This window comes from Bufo gargarizans, chromosome 8 (assembly GCF_014858855.1).
Source record: "Bufo gargarizans isolate SCDJY-AF-19 chromosome 8, ASM1485885v1, whole genome shotgun sequence".
Classification (NCBI taxonomy): Eukaryota; Metazoa; Chordata; class Amphibia; order Anura; family Bufonidae; genus Bufo; species Bufo gargarizans.
This window is the reverse complement of record NC_058087.1, coordinates 197919124-197941623: the sequence shown is the minus strand read 5'-3', so window position 1 is coordinate 197941623 and position 22500 is coordinate 197919124. Positions and strand designations below refer to the sequence as shown.

Here is a 22500-nt window from a genome sequence, read left to right as displayed (position 1 = left end):
GAGTTCCCAGAGATGCTTAGCACTTGTTGGCCCTTTTGCCTTCACTCTGCGGTCCAGCTCACCCCAAACCATCTCGATTGGGTTCAGGTCCGGTGACTGTGGAGGCCAGGTCATCTGGCGCAGCACCCCATCACTCTCCTTCATGGTCAAATAGCCCTTACACCGCCTGGAGGTGTGTTTGGGGTCATTGTCCTGTTTAAAAATAAATGATGGTCCAACTAAACGCAAACCGGATGGAATAGCATGCCGCTGCAAGATGCTGTGGTAGCCATGCTGGTTCAGTATGCCTTCAATTTTGAATAAGTCCCCAACAGTGTCACCAGCAAAGCCCCCCCACACCATCACACCTCCTCCTCCATGCTTCACGGTGGGAACCAGGCATGTAGAGTCCATCCGTTCACCTTTTCTGCGTCGCACAAAGACACGGTGGTTGGAACCAAAGATCTCAAATTTGGACTCATCAGATCAAAGCACAGATTTCCACAGGTCTAATGTCCATTCCTTGTGTTCTTTAGCCCAAACAAGTCTCTTCTGCTTGTTGCCTGTCCTTAGCAGTGGTTTCCTAGCAGATATTCTACCATGAAGGCCTGATTCACACAGTCTCCTCTTAACAGTTGTTCTAGAGATGTGTCTGCTGCTAGAACTCTGGGTGGCATTGACCTGGTCTCTAATCTGAGCTGCTGTTAACCTGCGATTTCTGAGGCTGGTGACTCGGATGAACTTATCCTCCGCAGCAGAGGTGACTCTTGGTCTTCCTTTCCTGGGACGGTCCGCATGTGAGCCAGTTTCTTTGTAGCGCTTGATGGTTTTTGTGACTGCACTTGGGGACACTTTCAAAGTTTTCCCAATTTTTCGGACTGACTGACCTTCATTTCTTAAAGTAATGGTGGCCACTCGTTTTTCTTTACTTAGCTGCTTTTTTCTTGCCATAATACAAATTTGAACAGTCTATTCAGTAGGACTATCAGCTGTGTATCCACCTGACTTCTCCACAACGCAACTGATGGTCCCAACCCCATTTATAAGGCAAGAAATCCCACTTATTAAACCTGACAGGGCACACCTGTGAAGTGAAGACCATTTCAGGTGACTACCTCTTGAAGCTCTTGAAGCTCTTGAAGCTCGTCAAGAGTGTGCAAAGCAGTACTCAAAGCAAAAGGCGGCTACTTTGAAGAACCTAGAATATGACATATTTTCAGTTGTTTCACACTTTTTTGTTATGTATATAATCCCACATGTGATAATTCATAGTTTTGATGCCTTCAGTGTGAATCTACAATTATCATAGTCATGAAAATAAAGAAAACTCTTTGAATGAGAAGGTGTGTCCAAACTTTTGGTCTGTACTGTACATTGTCAACAGAAGACCAACATACATTTTACACATAAGACCGCCATACAGTGTCCATATAAGACTGCCATACAGAGTCCACATAAGAATGCCATGCAAAGTTTACATAAGACCGGCATACAGAGTCAACATAAGACTGGCTATACAGTGTCTACATAAGATTACCATACAGTGTCCACATAAGACCACAATACAGAGTCCACATAAGACCGCTATACAGAGTCCACATAAGACTGTTATACATTGCTCACATAAGACCGCTATACAGTGTCTAAATGACTGACATATTGTTTTTACATAGTATTCATATCAGGTACAAGAACATTGTTCTTTTTTTCTAGGGCTTTTGGCTATAATGTGGGTTTTCTGGTCTGTGGCGCTATTTCGCGTACCTTTCAGTATTGCTATGTATGCTGCTATTTTAATTTTTTCACACTAGGTGGGGGGGCATCTTATTTTTCCCTATAACTGATAGTTTACACACAGGAAAAAGCTGCCAGAATTTCTGTTGTTTTGGTCACTACTCTTCCCAAAAGGAGCAATAAACCTACAAAATATGGAAACAGTAAATGTCCCTGCACAAAACCAGCGCAGCCGTATTGATGGAAACATAAGAAAAGCGATTCTCTCTGATTATAGGGGCAGTTTTATTTATTTATTTACTTTGTCTTTGAAGAGAGAATTTTATTGTCGAAGGCAGTGTATAAATCATACATCACCATAATCGTACTGACCAAAAAGGTCATTTATACCGCATAATCCAAAAGAAACTTATAAAAAGAATACCCCAAAATTGGGCCAAGGAATTGCAGACCTTTTAGCAATCTGTCCTCCTCCCTCCTAAAAAATGTATGATAAAAGTTAAGGAATAAAGCATAATAGTCCAAAACACAAGTCATCGGGCAAAAACAAGCTCTTGTGCAGTTATGTAGATGGTAAAATGTTACAGGTCTGGGAATGCAAAAATAAATTTAATAAATTGCCTCATCTTTAAAGGGGTTCTCCCGCAAAAAATATTCTACAGTTTTTAAACCAACATCTGGATCTGAAGACTTTTGCAATTGCATGTAATTAAAATTTTAGCATAGCTATTAAGTTATTCAATAACATGTATCTGTACAGCGCCACCTGCTGTCTGTTTTTTTATTTTTATTTCTTTGACCTGGTCACTGGGATGGCCGCACATGCTCAGTTCAATCCTTCAACTGCCTCCTGAGTTGTGATAGGGAGAGCTGAGACACGCCCCCTTATCTGCAGCAGAAAGGACACTCCTCTTAAAGGATAACTGTCACACTTAGACCCTAATTTCAATGTTCATATATGTAGTTACTGATACCATGATATTCCAGAATCAGTTCCTATTAGACTGACTTACCCCATATTTAATAAGATTCAGCCCTTAGCAACCAGTCTGCATAAAACTGCAATTTCACTATTCAGTTAAGATGGCCGCCACTGCCCTTCCCCTGAGGCTAATCCCGCTGCCCTCACTAGCCAGTAATAATAGCCCCCCAAAAGTGTCAGTAACCACAGCCCTCCCCCTAAAGGGTTAATCTCCTGCAGCACAAAGGGGTCCTCTTACCACATGTTGCTGTCATGTATACACTGAGCAGACGGCAGATCTCCCTTCCCTGGTCTGCGCTGCTCCAACTCTGCATCCTCCAGCTCTGCTGAGTGAGGGAGCGTCTGCCAAGCGCAGGGACAGGGAGAAGTGCACACAGCCCGGGCACTGTTATCAGCTGCTGGGGAGGACCTGGCTCTAATCATTTACACACAGTCCCTGGCTGTCAGTAATCTGACCCTGCAGGCTGCGTGCTCTGTCCTTCAACACATAGACAGACCAGGCCTAGCAACAGAGAGACGGACCGTGCCTAGCAACAGAGAGACTGACCATGCCTAGCAACAGATAGACGGACCATGCCTTGCAACAGAGAGACGGACCATGCCTAGCAACAGATAGACGGACCATGCCTAGCAACAGATAGACGGACCATGCCTAGCAAAAGAGAGACGGACCATGCCTAGCAACAGAGAGACGGACCATGCCTAGCAACAGATAGACGGACCATGTCTAGCAACAGATAGACGGACCATGTCTAGAAACAGATAGACGGACCATGCCTAGCAACACATAGACGGGCTATGCCTAGCAACAGATAGACGGACCCTGCATAGCAACAGATAGATGGACCCTGCATAGCAAAAGAAGACGAACCATGCCTACCAACACATAGACGGGCCATGCCTAGCAACAGATAGACGGACCATGTCTAGCAACAGATAGACGGACCATGCCTAGCAACACATAGACGGGCTATGCCTAGCAACAGATAGACGGACCCTGCATAGCAACAGATAGACGGACCATGCCTAGCAACACATAGACGGACCCTGCATAGCAACAGATAGACGGACCCTGCATAGCAACAGAAAGACGGACCATGCCTAGCAACAGATAGACGGACCCTGCATAGCAACAGATAGACGGACCCTGCATAGCAACAGATAGACGGACCATGCCTAGCGACACATAGACGGACCCTGCATAGCAACCTGATTTTAAGCACAGCTAAAAGTAGGCAGTAGAGGGAACAAAACTGTGGAATTAAGGGGTAATTGAGTACACGGTGAAAAGTTGAAATAGGGCCAACAAGGAGATATCACCACAATCCAATACTCCCCCCAAAAAATATGACAGTTATACTTTAAGATTTCAGCTTCATATAAATCTAGCACAGGGATCATCAACCTCTGGCACTCCAGGTGTTCTGAAACTACAACTCCCAGAATCCTCCTTTCACTTCTGTGGGAGTTACAAGAATAAACAAGTAAGCTTGCATGCTGGGAGTTGTAGTTTCACAGCAGCTGGAGTGCTGAAGGTGGTTGATCCCTGATCTAGCAGAATGAATGGGGAGATCTTTGGATCCATGTTGTTAGAAAGAAGTTGTCATGTTCTATATGATGTCTGATTTTCATTTTCTACATTAGTCATGGGATAACCCCTTTAAGGCTCAAAATAGTCAGGCTATTAGAGGGTTAAAGGGATAAAAAAAATACAAAAAAATAATCTGCAGTATATATGTATGATTAGCACCAGAAGATACTTCTATTGATCAGAAGTAATTATTTTTCATTATCTAACCAGGCTTTGTGCAGTTTAGTTGTTGTACTTGTCATGCCACCAAGGCTTGCTGCAGGATAGCAATGACTACAATCCCCATAATTCCTTTCTTCTCTCACAGAATTGCCTGCATGCCTCTCTATTACAAGGTGCTGTAATTACTCAATTTTCTTCACATACTTCCAAGTCTGGAGCATGGTCTAGAACAGTGATGGCTAACCTTGGCACTCCAGCTGTGGTGAAACTACGACTCCCAGCATGCTCCATTTATTTCTATAGAGTTATGAGAGCAGCCAAGCAAGAAGGGCATCTTGGGAGTTGTAGTTTTACCACAGCTGGAGTGCCAAGGTTAGCCATCACTGGTCTAGAACATAGTCAGGAGTACGGTCAGGAGCATGGTCTAGAGTACAGTCAGGAGCATGGTCATGCGCCTAGATGTGAGACCTGCTAAGTCACTGTAGGTGCACAATATATGGTTTTGGTTTGGGAAGGGGTGATTGACTGAGTCATTTAAAAGTCCTCAATGTGCCCCATGAGGACTGTCTGAGCAGTTAACCAAGTGAGTCACCAGTGAAGTATCAGGTGATGACTGTTATGTTCCACCATGTTAGGCCATGTATGTAATGTTCCCACCAGAAATTGAATTGCTTACATTGAAGGTTGTTTGATGTGTATTTATTTTCCATACAAAATATGGACATGGACTATGTTTGAGTTAAAAAGTTAACATGTTGTGCAGTTTATTTTCATTTTAGGGTGGAATCATCGGGGAAAGGGTTAATTTGGCCCATTTTTAACCACTTCAGCCCCCATAGCTTAAACCCCCTTAATGACCAGGCCACTTTTACACTTCGGCACTACACTACTTTCACCGTTTATTGCTCGGTCATGCAACTTACCACCCAAATGAATTTTGCCTCCTTTTCTTCTCACTAATAGAGCTTTACAACCATCTGCGGCATTACACACACTGTTCTGTACTGATGGTAACCACCTGCGGCATTACACAGACTGTTCTGTAGTGATGGTAACCATCTGCGGCATTACACACACTGTTCTGTACTGATGGCAACCATCTGCGGCATTACACACACTGTTCTGTACTGATGGTAACCATCTGCGGCATTACACACACTGTTCTGTACTGATGGTAACCATCTGCGGCATTACACACACTGTTCTGTACTGATGGTAACCATCTGCGGCATTACACACACTGCTCTGTACTGATGGTAACCATCTGCGGCATTACACACACTGTTCTGTACTGATGGTAACCATCTGCGGCATTACACACACTGTTCTGTACTGATGGTAACCATCTGCGGCATTACACACACTGCTCTGTACTGATGGTAACCATCTGCGGCATTACACACACTGTTCTGTACTGATGATAACCATCTGCGGCATTACACACACTGTTCTGTACTGATGGCAACCATCTGCGGCATTACACACACTGTTCTGTACTGATGGTAACCATCTGCGGCATTACACATACTGTTCTGTACTGATGGTAACCATCTGCGGCATTACACACACGGTTCTGTACTAATGGTAACCATCTGCGGCATTACACACCCTGTTCTGTACTGATGGCAACCATCTGCAGCATTACACACACTGTTCTGTACTGATGGTAACCATCTGCGGCATTACACACACTGTTCTGTACTGATGGTAACCATCTGCGGCATTACACACACTGTTCTGTACTGATGGTAACCATCTGCGGCATTACACACACTGTTCTGTACTAATGGTAACCATCTGCGGCATGACACATACTGTTCTGTACTGATGGTAACCATCTGCGGCATTACACACACTGTTCTGTACTAATGGTAACCATCTGCGGCATTACACATACTGTTCTGTACTGATGGTAACCATCTGCGGCATTACACACACTGTTCTGTACTAATGGTAACCATCTGCGGCATTACACATACTGTACTGTACTGATGGTAACCATCTGCGGCATTACACACACTGTTCTGTACTAATGGTAACCATCTGCGGCATTACACATACTGTTCTGTACTGATGGTAACCATCTGCAGCATTACACACACTGTTCTGTACTGATGGTAACCATCTGCGGCATTACACACACTGTTCTGTACTGATGGTAACCATCTGCGGCATTACACACACTGTTCTGTACTGATGGTAACCATCTGCGGCATTACACACACTGTTCTGTACTGATGGTAACCATCTGCGGCATTACACACACTGTTCTGTACTGATGGTAACCATCTGCGGCATTACACACACTGTTCTGTACTGATGGTAACCATCTGCAGCATTACACACACTGTTCTGTACTGATGGCAACCATCTGCGGCATTACACACACTGTTCTGTACTGATGGTAACCATCTGCGACATTACACACACTGTTCTGTACTGATGGTAACCATCTGCAGCATTACACACACTGTTCTGTACTGATGGTAACCATCTGCGGCATTACACACACTGTTCTGTACTGATGGTAACCATCTGCGGCATTACACAAACTGTTCTGTACTGATGGTAACCATCTGCGGCATTACACACACTGCTCTGTACTGATGGTAACCATCTGCGGCATTACACACACTGTTCTGTACTGATGGTAACCATCTGTGGCATTACACACACTGTTCTGTACTGATGGTAACCATCTGCGGCATTACACACACTGTTCTGTACTGATGGTAACCATCTGCGGCATTACACACACTGTTCTGTACTGATGGTAACCCTCTGCGGCATTACACACACTGTTCTGTACTGATGGTAACCATCTGCGGCATTACACTCACTGTTCTGTACTGATGGTAACCATCTGCGGCATTACACACACCGTTCTGTACTGATGGTAACCATCTGCGGCATTACACACACTGTGCTGTACTGATGGTAACCATCTGCGGCATTACACACACTGTGCTGTACTGATGGCAACCATCTGCGGCATTACACATACCGTTCTGTACTGATGGAAACCATCTGCAGCATTACACACATTGTTCTGTACTGATGGTAACCATCTGCAGCATTACACACACTGCTCTGTACTGATGATAACCATCTGCAGCATTACACACACTGTTTTGTACTGATGATAACCATCTGCGGCATTACACATACTGTTCTGTACTGATGGTAACCATCTGCGGCATTACACACACTTTTCTGCACTGATGGTAACCATCTGCGGCATTACACACACTGCTCTGTACTGATGGTAACCATCTGCGGCATTACACATACTGTTCTGTACTGATGGTAACCATCTGAGGCATTACACAGACTGTTCTGTACTGATGATAACCATCTGCGGCATTACACACACTGCTCTGTACTGATGGTAACCATCTGCAGCATTACACAGACTGTTCTGTACTGATGGTAACCATCTGCGGCATTACACACACTGTTCTGTACTGATAGTAACCATCTGCGGCATTACACACACTGTTCTGTACTGATGGTAACCATCTGCAGCATTACACACACTGTTCTGTACTGATGGTAACCATCTGCGGCATTACACACACTGTTCTGTACTGATGGTAACCATCTGCAGCATTACACACACTGTTTTGTACTGATGATAACCATCTGCGGCATTACACATACTGTTCTGTACTGATGGTAACCATCTGCGGCATTACACACACTTTTCTGCACTGATGGTAACCATCTGCGGCATTACACACACTGCTCTGTACTGATGGTAACCATCTGCGGCATTACACATACTGTTCTGTACTGATGGTAACCATCTGAGGCATTACACAGACTGTTCTGTACTGATGATAACCATCTGCGGCATTACACACACTGCTCTGTACTGATGGTAACCATCTGCAGCATTACACAGACTGTTCTGTACTGATGGTAACCATCTGCGGCATTACACACACTGTTCTGTACTGATAGTAACCATCTGCGGCATTACACAGACTGTTCTGTACTGATGGCAACCATCTGCGGCATTACACACACTGTTCTGTACTGATAGTAACCATCTGCGGCATTACACACACTGTTCTGTACTGATGGTAACCATCTGCGGCATTACACACACTGTTCTGTACTGATGGTAACCATCTGCGGCATTACACACACTGTTCTGTACTGATGGTAACCATCTGCAGCATTACACACACTGTTCTGTACTGATGGTAACCATCTGCGACATTACATAGACTGTTCTGTACTGATGGTAACCATCTGCAGCATTACACACACTGTTCTGTACTGATGGTAACCATCTGCAGCATTACACACACTGTTCTGTACTGATGGTAACCATCTGCAGCATTACATACACTGTTCTGTACTGATGGTAACCATCTGTGGCATTGCACACACTGTTCTGTACTGATGGTAACCATCTGCGGCATTGCACACACTGTTCTGTACTGATGGTAACCATCTGCAGCATTACATACACTGTTTTATACTGATGGTAACCATCTGCGGCATTACACACACTGTTCTGTACTGATGGTAACCATCTGCGGCATTACACACCCTGTTCTGTACTGATGGTAACCATCTGCGGCATTACACACACTGTTCTGTACTGATGGTAACCATCTGTGGCATTGCACACACTGTTCTGTACGGATGGTAACCATCTGCGGCATTACACACACTGTTCTGTACTGATGGTAACCATCTGCGGCATTACACAGACTGTTCTGTACTGATGGTAACCATCTGCAGCATTACACATACTGTTCTGTACTGATGGTAACCATCTGCAGCATTACATACACTGTTTTATACTGATGGTAACCATCTGCGGCATTACACACACTGTTCTGTACTGATGGTAACCATCTGCGGCATTACACACCCTGCTCTGTACTGATGGTAACCATCTGCGGCATTACACACACTGTTCTGTACTGATGGTAACCATCTGCGGCATTACACACACTGTTCTGTGCTGATGGTAACCATCTGCGGCATTACACAGACTGTTCTGTACTGATGGTAACCATCTGCAGCATTACACATACTGTTCTGTACTGATGGTAACCATCTGAGGCATTACACATACTGTTCTGTACTAATGGTAACCATCTGCAGCATTACACACACTGTTCTGTACTGATGGTAACCATCTGCGGCATTACACACACTGTTCTGTACTGATGGTAACCATCTGCGGCATTACACACACTGTTCTGTACTGATGGTAACCATCTGAGGCATTACACACACTGTTCTGTACTGATGGTAACCATCTGCAGCATTACACACACTGTTCTGTACTGATGGTAACCATCTGAGGCATCACACACACTGTTCTGTACTGATGGTAACCATCTGCGGCATTACACACACTGTTCTGTACTGATGATAACCATCTGCGGCATTACACACACTGTTCTGTACTGATGGTAACCATCTGCGGCATTTAACCATCTGCGGCATTACACACACTGTTCTGTATTTATGGTAACCATCTGCGGCATTACACACACTGTACTGTACTGATGGTAACCATCTGCAGCATTACACAAACTGTGCTGTACTGATGATAAACATCTGCAGCATTACACACACTGTTCTGTACTGATGGTAACCATCTGCGGCATTACACACACTGTTCTGTACTGATGGTAACCATCTGCGGCATTACACACACTGTTCTGTATTGATGGTAACCCTCATCGGCATTACACACACTGTTCTGTACTGATGGTAACCATCTGCGGCATTACACACACTGTGCTGTACTGATGGTAACCATCTGTGGCATTACACACACTGTTCTGTACTGATGGTAACCATCTGTGGCATTACACACACTGTTCTGTACTGATGGTAACCATCTGCGGCATTACACACACTGTTCTGTACTGATGGTAACCATCTGCGGCATTACACACACTGTTCTGTACTGATGGTAACCATCTGCGGCATTACACACACTGTTCTGTACTGATGGTAACCATCTGCAGCATTACACACACTGTTCTGTACTGATGGTAACCATCTGCGGCATTACACACACTGTTCTGTACTGATGGTAACCATCTGCGGCATTACACACACTGTTTTGTACTGATGGTAACCATCTGTGGCATTACACACACTGTGCTGTACTGATGGTAACCATCTGTGGCATTACACACACTGTTCTGTACTGATGGTAACCATCTGCAGCATTACACACACTGTTCTGTACTGATGGTAACCATCTGCGGCATTACACACACTGTTCTGTACTGATGGTAACCATCTGCGGCATTACACACACTGTTCTGTACTGATGGTAACCATCTGTGGCATTACACACACTGTGCTGTACTGATGGTAACCATCTGCGGCATTACACAAACTGTGCTGTACTAATGGTAACCATCTGCGGCATTACACACACTGTTCTGTACTGATGGTAACCATCTGCGGCATTACACACACTGTTCTGTACTGATGGTAACCATCTGCGGCATTACACACACTGTTCTGTACTGATGGTAACCATCTGCGGCATTACACACACTGTTCTGTACTGATGGTAACCATCTGCGGCATTACACACACTGTTCTGTACTGATGGTAACCATCTGCAGCATTACACACACTGTTCTGTACTGATGGTAACCATCTGCAGCATTACACACACTGTGCTGTACTGATGATAAACATCTGCGGCATTACACACACTGTTCTGTACTGATGGTAACCATCTGCGGCATTACACACACTGTTCTGTACTGATGGTAACCATCTGCGGCATTACACACACTGTTCTGTACTGATGGTAACCATCTGCGGCATTACACACACTGTTCTGTACTGATGGTAACCATCTGCGGCATTACACACACTGTTCTGTACTGATGGTAACCATCTGCGGCATTACACACACTGCTCTGTACTGATGGTAACCATCTGCGGCATTACACACACTGTTCTGTAATGATGGTAACCATCTGCGGCATTGCACACACTGTTCTGTACTGATGGTAACCATCTGCGGCATTGCACACACTGTTCTGTACTGATGGTAACCATCTGCAGCATTACACACACTGTTCTGTACTGATGGTAACCATCTGCAGCATTACACACACTGTTCTGTACTGATGGTAACCATCTGCGGCATTGCACACACTGTTCTGTACTGATGATAAACATCTGCGGCATTACACACACTGTTCTGTACTGATGGTAACCATCTGCGGCATTACACACACTGTTCTGTACTGATGGTAACCATCTGCGGCATTACACACACCGTTCTGTACTGATGGTAACCATCTGCGGCATTACACACACTGTTCTGTACTGATGGTAACCATCTGCGGCATTACACAGACTGCTCTGTACTGATGATAACCATCTGCGGCATTACACACACTGCTCTGTACTGATGGTAACCATCTGCAGCATTACACACACTGTTCTGTACTGATGGTAACCATCTGCGGCATTACACACACTGTGCTGTACTGATGGCAACCATCTGCGGCATTACACATACCGTTCTGTACTGATGGTAACCATCTGCGGCATTACACACACTGTTCTGTACTGATGGTAACCATCTGCAGCATTACACACACTGTTCTGTACTGATGGTAACCATCTGCGGCATTACACACACTGTGCTGTACTGATGGCAACCATCTGCGGCATTACACATACCGTTCTGTACTGATGGTAACCATCTGCGGCATTACACAAACTGTTCTGTACTGATGGTAACCATCTGCAGCATTACACACACTGTTCTGTACTGATGGTAACCATCTGCAGCATTACACACACTGTTCTGTACTGATGGTAACCATCTGCGGCATTACACACACTGCTCTGTACTGATGGTAACCATCTGCGGCATTACACACACTGTTCTGTACTGATGGTAACCATCTGTGGCATTGCACACACTGCTCTGTACTGATGATAACCATCTGCGGCATTACACACACTGTTCTGTACTGATGGTAACCATCTGCAGCATTACACACACTGTTCTGTACTGATGGTAACCATCTGCGGCATTACACACACTGTGCTGTACTGATGATAAACATCTGCAGCATTACACACACTGTTCTGTACTGATGGTAACCATCTGCGGCATTACACACACTGCTCTGTACTGATGATAACCATCTGCGGCATTACACACACTGCTCTGTACTGTTACCAGCCCCCCCACACAGTTACTTTGCAAACTGAATATAGAGACTATTCTGCAATTGCTGTTGATGACCACCAGGCCTCGTGCCTCAAGTTTATGTCCTCTCTTGTTAACCATTTCTTCCCTTGCATAGAAAAAAGTCCTTTAAAAACAGCGATTCCTCTAATGAATAGCTCTATTGTATGTAGTAATTTCCTTTGCGTTATATTGCGTTATACTACTGTGAACTTAGGAGGGTGAATGATTGACCGATGTCTGGAGTGCGTCACCTGCTTCACTATGAGATCAGTACGCCGGCATTGACAGCAGAGACACTACTGAGCATGCTGCTCCACCGCTGAATGCAGGAGAAGGTGAACTATAGCAGAAACAGCAGGGGGCGCTACCAGAGACGAGCATGTCATGTACATAATAAACCCAACAACATTTTGATGACATGTACTGTAATAACAAACCATGTGAAATGCCCAGTTCAACGTTAGAGAAGAATTCATATCTAATATCAAAGTCCCTTGTGGCATTCTGCAGTATTACTTGGATTAATACAGGACACTAGGGTTGAGCGAGCATGCTCGGCCGAACTGCTGTTCTGCTTGAGCATCGCTATGCTTGGCACATCCGAGTGCTCGGCCAAATACTGCGGGTGCTCAAGTGCAATTTCCTACAATGAAATTCAATGGGAGACCCAAGCATCAAACCAGGCACCTCCTGCTCTGAAGAAGAGAGGGTGTCTGGTTCACAAAAAAAAAGGTTAGAAATTGATGGAAACCCCATCAAAATGGTTTGGAAACAGCATTAACAGGATGACTGGATGCATCTTGGATGCCTATTATCTACGACATATAATAGACAACCATGCAAAGGATATATGCCAAAAGCCAGGTATACTGTATGCAAGCCATCAATCTATCAATGAGACAGACGGCAGTCTTGTGCACTATGAGGCATTCCAAACCAGCTCTCATCTGACTGAGAACCAGTAAACCTCAAAGTTATTTTGCATCTATTGGATGGCTTAAGTGGACCTGCACACCTAGATCAATATCATTAGGGAGACAAAAAGTTTTCTGATTGTCCTAACATAATATTCAATAACTTTTCTATACAGTTTTCTTATGTAAAAACTAATTTGCATAAACATGGACATATGGAAAAGACATGCAAATGAGCAGAATCTGCCTTGTTTTTCAGCTGAAAAAACATTTGCATGGAAACTTCACGATCTACACTACTCATGAACAGCGCTATCTATTGGTTTCATAGTCTTATGACAAGAGTAATAGTCTTGTCATAAGACTTTGAAACCAATAAATGGCACTGTTTGTAATTCATGAACAGCGCCATCTATTAGTTTCATAGTCTTATGACAAGACTATTAGTGTAGCCCTTTGCATGAAAAATTTGCGATTAGAATATTTGAGATCTACACTACTCATGAACAGCGCCATCTATTGGTTTCATAGTCTTATGGCAAAACTATTACTATTGTCATAAGATTATGAAACTAATAGATGGCGCTGTTCATCTTGTTGGGGCGCTAGTAAGTGGGGCACACTGCTCAACAGAGTCCACACACCATGTAGCACTCAGCCTATAATAGCCCGCGCTAACACTGAGGTGTATATCGGATTGCTGCTATCATTCACACATCTTCTAGCACTTTATCTGCAGTAATATCAGCTTGCTAGGGTGTATCTGAGGACTATTGCCCTGCTTGTAATGACTCATTAACAGCTCCATCTATTGGTTTCATAGTCTTATGACATGACTATGAATCCAATAGATGGCGCTGTTCATGAGTAGTGTAGATCGCGACTATTCTAATCGCAAATTTTTATCACACATTTTCCATGCAAAAGGCTACACTATTAGTCTTGTCATAAGACTATGAAACCAATAGATGGCGGTGTTCATGAGTAGTGTAGATCACGGATTTAACATGCAAATGGTTTTTCAGTTGAAAAACAAGGCAGATTCTGCATCTGGAGGATGTATATTGCGGGGGTCGCAATATGATACCAATAGATAAATACAAGTAAATAAAATAAAAACAAATAAAAGCAATAAAACACCAAATTTTGGTCAATATGAAGTTACTAGAATTAGGGCATAAAACGTCAGCACGGTTTCGAGGGTTCCTTTACCTTTCTATATACTATGGTGTATGGGACTTTAGTATTATTTTTGGTGTTGCATTATACAATTAACTTTTTGACGGTTCTGGTAGTATCCCCAGTTTTTTATTATATGCCAGATATATAGATGTTTTTTTTGTATGGTGAATGGACGCTTTTTTGGGGGTTGGACATTGACATCCATTCATCGTACATATAAAAAAAACATTGTATCTGGCATATAATAAAAAACTGGGGATACTACCACAACCGACAAAAAGTTAATTCTATAATGCAACACCAAAAATCTGTTTCGTGTTTCTCCTTTCTGCTTTGGATTATTCAATTGTCCTTCTGAGGTTTGAATGTCTTTATTCTATAGATTTCAACAAAATTTGTTGGCAGCCACTGAACTATTAAGAAGAGGGCTACATCACAAGCAAGAGGTGCAGTCACTGAGAGAAAGCCCAAAAATCCAGCTAATCCTTATCACAGGTGAAAACACAATGAGAAAATCGGGAGGAACTGAAGATATATTTTGTATTTTGAACTCAGTCTATCTGTGTTGTCATGCCGCTGTCTGTGTTCATCATGGACATCTTAACAGAGGTGGAGAATGTACAGAAGGTTTCATTACAGAAGCCTTCATCAGATCGCTCCTAAATTTGGAAAGTAACTTTTTGAAAATACCCTTTCTATTCCACTGCTGGACTGAACCTCAGTGGGAAAGGAATATTATGGAAGACCAATGAGTCTGGGCTACACCTCAATATACTTTGGATCTCCATGAGCATTATTTCTTTCCCTGCAGCTATATTTGTATAAAAGCCTACAGGTTACATGGAGATACTCTGACAAACAGAAGACAAATAATGGCTGACATTTACTAATACTCACTGGAGCCAAGAAAATCACATTCACAAGATAATCATCTACTATACCTACTATGGAAAGCAGTTTGCTGCGGACATCACCCACTGGCGGGAGATCAGGCTCCCTCCACATATATTGCTGCCATAATACTGCACGCTGACCTGCCAGGGCCATCTTCCATCCAGAGCGTCTGTGCCCCCGACTATCCTGCTGGAGAATACTGGGGAGCCGCACACCGGCGGTGATGAGGTTGTGGTAGTGGAAGATGAAGGATAAACTGTGGAAGGAAACAAAAAAATCATGTTTAGTGTCCCACTTCATAATTTCTTTTTTGCTACTGATATAAATGTCCATATTCTAAAAAAAATATATAAAAAATAACTCTATAGACAGATGGCCAAAACTGGTCCATGGAGTGTTTTTCAATGCTTTGGTGTGAATTTTAACCAAAAGATCTCTCAATATTGAGGGGGTAATGTTCCAGTTTCTATGAAGTGGGTCATTGTGTTCTGGGAAATATTTTAGAAAAACCTAGATGAAACCCCCTTAAAGACATCAAGAACAAATACAACAAAATCACAAAAAAAATCCAAAGACAACAACCAAGAAGAAGTCACTCACCGACAAACAACATTACCAGTAACGCGAGTGACATTCCCATGGCTTGGCTCTACAATAAGGAGCTTGTGTCCTTGGTGTAGGCTGAGAACCTCCTAAGAAATAAAGTCCATGGCCATGTGCTGCATATATATATATATTTCTATGACCACTCCTTCCAGTTCAGCAACTAGGCCAGATTTATTTGCATTTACAGATGAAACATATCACATGTTAGTCCTGATAGACAACTTCTCACCCAGACTATAAAAATAGATTATTTTAAAGGTGTAAAGGTGCAGCTGGGCATGAAGTCTGATGGGGAGTTCGCCCCAAATGCAGAAATTGATGGGGATCTCGGTAAAGGAAAATGCAAACTAACTGGAGAGGACATCTGACCCCACACAGTGGTATCTGCAGGGCACATCTAATTGATGTTCTCTACCTGTGCTCCTTACAACCTTGGTTGTAGATCTGAATATAAATCCACTTGCTTCCTGTACTTTTGTATACTCTTGTTAAATGACTCTCAATCTTTCTTTTTTTTTTTTTTTGCAGTTTAATAGAAACAAGGGCAGAATTGCAGAGTTTCTTTGCAATTGTAGCCCCAACCCCCAAAAATGCAATAATTAATCAATAAATTATATGTACCATAAATAATACCAACAAAAACAGCTATGTAAAAAAAAAAAGTTATATCCTCAAAATGCTTCAACACAAAAAATAAATCCTATTGGTATCCCCACATGTGTTTTTAACCCTAGAATAAAGTTCTTTCTCAAGAAAAACATAAAATAAAATAAATTGGACTTCGGTGGATTCCTTGTTTTTGTTATGTGTATCCCCCAAAAAAGAAGTAAAATGCAATCGATAAATCAAAAGTTAAATGTGATATAAGGTGAGCCTGAGCTGAGCGCTCTCTGATATCTTAGCTGAGTGGTCTGAGAACCCTGTACATATTTTACTGTGTGTCAGGTGATTGCGTGCTTGTTTTTTCATTCCAGTATTTGTGTTTTTTTGGCTGAAGTTTTCTCAATTCTGCTACTTTGTCTTGATCTTCATGGGGAAATTTCAACCAGTTCTGGATCTAGGTGACCCTTTCTTTCAAAACCAAACCCCTTATACTGCACAAGATGAAATGCTGAACTTTATGTGAAGAGGTTAATATGTATCTTAAAAGTAGAAATCAGCGAACATCTGAACATTTTATTCAGGTCCAAATAAATTCAACCTCAGTAAAAACTGCTGGAAATCTCGACCCCAAATTTAGGAAAACTTTAATTCGCAACCAATCTGAATTTCTTAGAAGATTTAAAGTAACAAATCAATTTTTCCTAAAATGATGGCTGCACATGTTACAAAGTGCAAGTAAGAAGCCTGGGAATGTGAGTGTCACGGTCCTTCAGGTGACTGATGTTAGGAAATCAAGGAGATTGGCTGAGCGTGGAGGAATCTAACAGCCTCCTTGATTTCTCTTGATTCAGTGTTGATAGGGTTAATGACCACTTCCCTTTTCTCAGATGTTGCTCAGTGGTCATCACTTCTACCCTTTATAGTCTCACCCCACCCTTCTGACTATGCGGTTGATAGCTTCATTTGGGTTTGGCTGAGCTGGTGTGAGGTCGTCTCTGGTGTTCCTGTTCTTCCATCTCTACAAAAGTTAAGTGTCGCATTTTGTTTGTATTTGTTATATTCCCTGTTGTTGTATCAGGGCCTGAGACAGAGACTTCCATTCGTCCATTTGGGGAGGAATAGGTTGTCTCTGGTCTTATACTTATTCCAGGACCTTATTGGGAAATCATGGCCTAGGTATACTGCTTATGAATATTCCTACCTTCAAGGTCTATTCATATTGATAGGTATCTGCAAAAAAATACCTAGGTGCACTCTGCCATGGCAAAGACCTAGAGGGAAAAAAAGACAATGCAGCAGTACCCTGCAAATCAGATAAAGTACAACAATGCCATAGTCACTAAAATTATAGTGCTAATGCTACGCTTATTTATTTATTTATTTTAAATAGAAAATTTTTATTGTTTTCAATTTTTTCATGGCAAAGTACATTATCCAATAAGCAAGGCGTACAACAATACATGTGACATAATCATAAGCGAAGATCACCTAAAGAAAGGTGTCACAAATAAAAACAAGGAACCAAAGGGCTGTTAAGCCAAAACTTGACAGGTATCAGGAAGAAGTATAAACTTGACAGTAAAGTCAGGTTAAGCATAAAAGTGCAAAAATAAAGTTAACAATTCTATATTATATGTGTGCAGGTGGGGGGGGGGATGAGAGGGAGGGGGGGGGGAGTGGTATGAATTGATAACACTTTGTTACCTGGAGGGGTGTATTAGAGAGGGTTATGAAAGCAAAAAAGCTTCAAGGAATTTACACCTAGGAGAAGTTCCTGTAACGTTTCCAGGGTGTCCAAGTTTTTAAGAAGGAAGGTCTAGATTGTGCCTCCCAGTGTGAAATTTCCTCTAGTCTATAAATCTGGTCAACTTTATTCGTCCAGTGTTCAGTACTGGGAATTTCAGAGGATAACCAGTGGGTAGGTAAAAGCAATCTAGCCGCTGCCAAAAGGAGAGTAAAGAGGGCTTTTCTATGTTTGTCTAGATTTTCCATCCCTAAAGATAACAGTGTCAATTCAGGAGAACAAGGAAGGGATGACTCACATATCTGGTTACATATTTTGGTGATTGTGTGCCACCATGGGTTAATCTTATCGCAAGCCCACCAAATATGTAAGAAGGTTCCTTTGGTGTTATGGCATCTCCAACACAGATCAGAGGCTGACGTACTGTATCTATAGGTTTTATCTGGGGTTCTATACCATTGCATAAGAATCTTGTATCCGTTTTCTTGGACTCGAATGCATCTAGATGCTTTGTGTGGAAGGATTAAGATTCTTGAAGTTTCTTGAGGTGTCAGTGATCTTTGTAGATCTTTTTCCCACTTGCCTACTATTGCTGGTTTAACAAAGGAGGTAGGGGATTTCAGGTGCCTATAAATTGTGGAGATGGGTTTAGGAGGGTATCGCTTGCTGGTCAGCATTTCCACCAACCATTTTGTTTCCTCCAATACTTGAGAATGTTTAACCCTACTGAGTGTTTCAGTCTTAAGAAAGCGTAACAGGGTGGGATTATGGATCTGTGTCCCTAGAAGTTTGCATATTTCCGAGTCAGAGATGATACATCCTTCTGCATCTAGGAAATGGGTTATGGGGAACAATGAGGACCTAATAAGCAGCGGACAACTGTCTCTCAGTTCTTTGGGGGCCAAACTAATTATGTCTTTTATGAGCATAAGCGAGGTGAGAGATAATGGAGCTCCGCTGATGGATGAGAGGCCACCCCAGACCCTTAAGGTGCTGCGTACAATAGGGTTAGGTATTGAGGATTGGGACGGGGGTAGCCTGTCAGCCAACAACAAAGCCCTGGGAGAGGAGGGAAGGAGAGCAGTCTCTAGCGTGAGCCAGGATTTATGTGTGGGCTCCCTAATCCAATCAATAGCTCTGGAAAGTTGAATGGCTTGCATATATGATTTAGGATCAGGAAGGCCAATACCTCCTCTGGTTCTGGGTTTAGTTAAGGTATCGAAGGAGATACGGGGGTTTTTGCCTTGCCAGATAAATTTACGGATATGCTTGTTTAAGGAAGCAAAATATGAATTAGGGATATTGATAGGGAGGACTTGCATCATATATGTAAGTTTCGGCATGATCAGTGACATAAAAATATTCTTCCTTCCAAACCATGAGAGGTAGGGAGAGTCCAGGGAGTCCATTTGAGCTATCATAGAGGCTAAAAGGGGTTTATAATTCAATTGGAATAGGTCAGGGAGGTTGGAGGACAATTTTATCCCTAGGTAAGTTAATTGTTGGGTTTGCCAATTAAAAGGGGAGTTTAATTGGAGGGAGGCAAGACTGGCGGAGGATAGACCCATGTGTTAAATCTGGGATTTAGAAGGATTGACCTTAAAGTTGGAGAGAGAGCCAAAGAGGTCAAGTATCGAGAGAATCCTGGGCATAGATCTCTGTGGATTAGTGGTGATGATCAACAGGTCGTCGGCGAAAGCCGCTAATTTAAACTCTTGCTTCTCCACCCTAAGGCCCTAAATTTCACCGTCTTGTCTGAGGGCTTGAAGGAGGGATTCCATTACAAGGACAAAAATGAGTGGAGAGAGGGGGCACCCCTGTCTCGTTCCGTTTCTAATGGGGAAAGGGGAGGAAAGAAGTCTGTTTACTGACACGGACACCGAGGAGCAAGTGTACATGGAGAATATAGAGTCAATATATTGCTCAGGAATTTGGAATTTTGCCAGGGCTAATTTAATATAAATCCAATCCACTCTATCAAATGCTTTCTCGGCGTCCGTGCCAAGCAAGACCAGAGGGCAGGGTTTATGTGAGGCATAGAACAGGGCATCCAGGATCTTTGTGGTGTTATCTTTGCCTTCCCTACCTTTAACAAATCCCACCTGATCAGGCCGAATAAGTTCAGGGAGTAAGCTTTGGAGCCTAGTGGCCAGCATTTTTGCTAAGAGTTTAAGATCCACGTTAAGTAAGGAAATCGGGCGATAATTGGAGCAGCTCGAGGGATCCTTACCCTCTTTGGGGATTACCGTAATGACTGCTTTGGTCATATCGGGAGAGAGTGGTTTATTGGCCAATGAGAGATTACATATACGAAGTAAGTGGGGTAGTAGGATACTTTGAAAGGATGAATAATAAGTTATGGGAAGACCATCGGGGCCAGGGCATTTGCCTCTAGGGGTAGCTTTAATTGCAGTAATTAATTCTGAGATACTGAATGGTGTAGTCAGGGAATTTTGTTGTGTCAAAGTTAGTGCTGGGAGGTGAAGGGTCTCCAGAAACGAGTTGATATTGCTCTCTCTGCTTAAGGAGGGGTTAGGGAGATTAGAGGCCGGGAGATTATATAAAGATTTGTAGAACAGTCTAAATTGTTCAGCAATTTCATCAGCTTTGAATAACTGAGTACCCTGGGGGGATTTAATGGACTGAACATAGCGGGAGACTCTCCTCTGCTTGATACGGCTCATAACATACTTTGAAGCCTTATTCCCATGAGCATAAATCTTCTGCTGGGCGGACAGAAAAAATTTGGCTGAACGCTCATTCAGAAGGTTTTTCAGCTGAGTTCTAAGAGAAGAGAGTTCCGCAAGTTTCTGTGCCAACAAACATTGTTTATGGGCTTTTTCTACCTGATGGATTTGCAAAAGCAGGGTGTTAAGTTTCCTCTCTGACTCTTTCTTTAAGAAGGAGCAAAGGCTGATCAATCTTCCACGTATATAAGCTTTATGGGCGTCCCAGACAACTTGGGGGGCTACCTCAGGGGTGTTGTTAATTAGAAAATATTCTTCTAGGTAAGAGGAGATTTGGGCAGTATGTTTCTCATTACTCAAGAGGGATTCATTAAATCTCCAATTGGGTTGCTTAGCACTTTTTATATCCGGGGATATGGTACAGAAAATTGGAGAGTGGTCTGATAGAGTGATGTCTCCTATCTTGGGTACAGTACAGTATTGTATTTTCTCCTTTGGGACTAGAATATAATCAATTCTGCTATAGGTGTTATTAGGGGGCGAGTAAAAGGAGTAGTCTATTAAATCTGGGTTATGACAACGCCATACATCTATAATTCCCAGTTTGTGTAGCGTATTATGTAACCGTCTGAGGTTTTTTGTGGAGATAGGGGATTTTTTAGAGGATGTGTCTAGTAAGGGGTTAAAAGCGACGTTAAAGTCTCCTGCGACAAGCAGGAAGCCCTCTCTATGTTGCTCTATTAAGGAAAGAATATTAGTAAGCCAGTCAAGTTGGTCAGTGTTAGGGGCGTAAACATTTACAAATGTAATCATAGACTGTCCTACCAGACCTTTAAGGATTAAATATCGACCATCAGGGTCCTGGATGTGGGACTTGTATTGGAATGGAAGGCCTCTGCGGAAGCCTATGCTGACTCCCCTCGAAGCTGCACCCCCAGCCCCACAATGATACCAGCAAGGGAATCTGGAAAAGGAAAGGTTAGGATAGTTGTTGTGCTTAAAATGTGTCTCTTGGAGAAATATCACTGAGCATTTTTCCTTGTGCAGGAGAGATAAGATCTGGCACCTCTTTGAGGGGGATCTCAACCCCTTTACATTATAGGAGGCTAACTTAAAGTCCGCCATAAATTTTCAGTGGGGAGGGCCGGCCCCAAGCTGTAAGTGACAAAACCATTAAGTAATTGAAAAACCAGAGACATCGTGAGGC

At 42.9% G+C, this 22500-nt stretch overlaps 1 protein-coding gene across 1 annotated transcript in view; it reads right to left on the bottom strand.

Moving 5' to 3' along the window:
* LOC122945561 (transmembrane protease serine 9-like) overlaps positions 1-22500 on the bottom strand; it is a 106256-nt gene that overhangs the window by 18647 nt on the left and 65109 nt on the right. The window contains exon 6 of the mRNA XM_044304626.1: positions 15705-15909. Coding sequence (XP_044160561.1) covers positions 15705-15909 — 205 coding nt within the window. The remainder of the gene's footprint in view (positions 1-15704; positions 15910-22500) is intronic.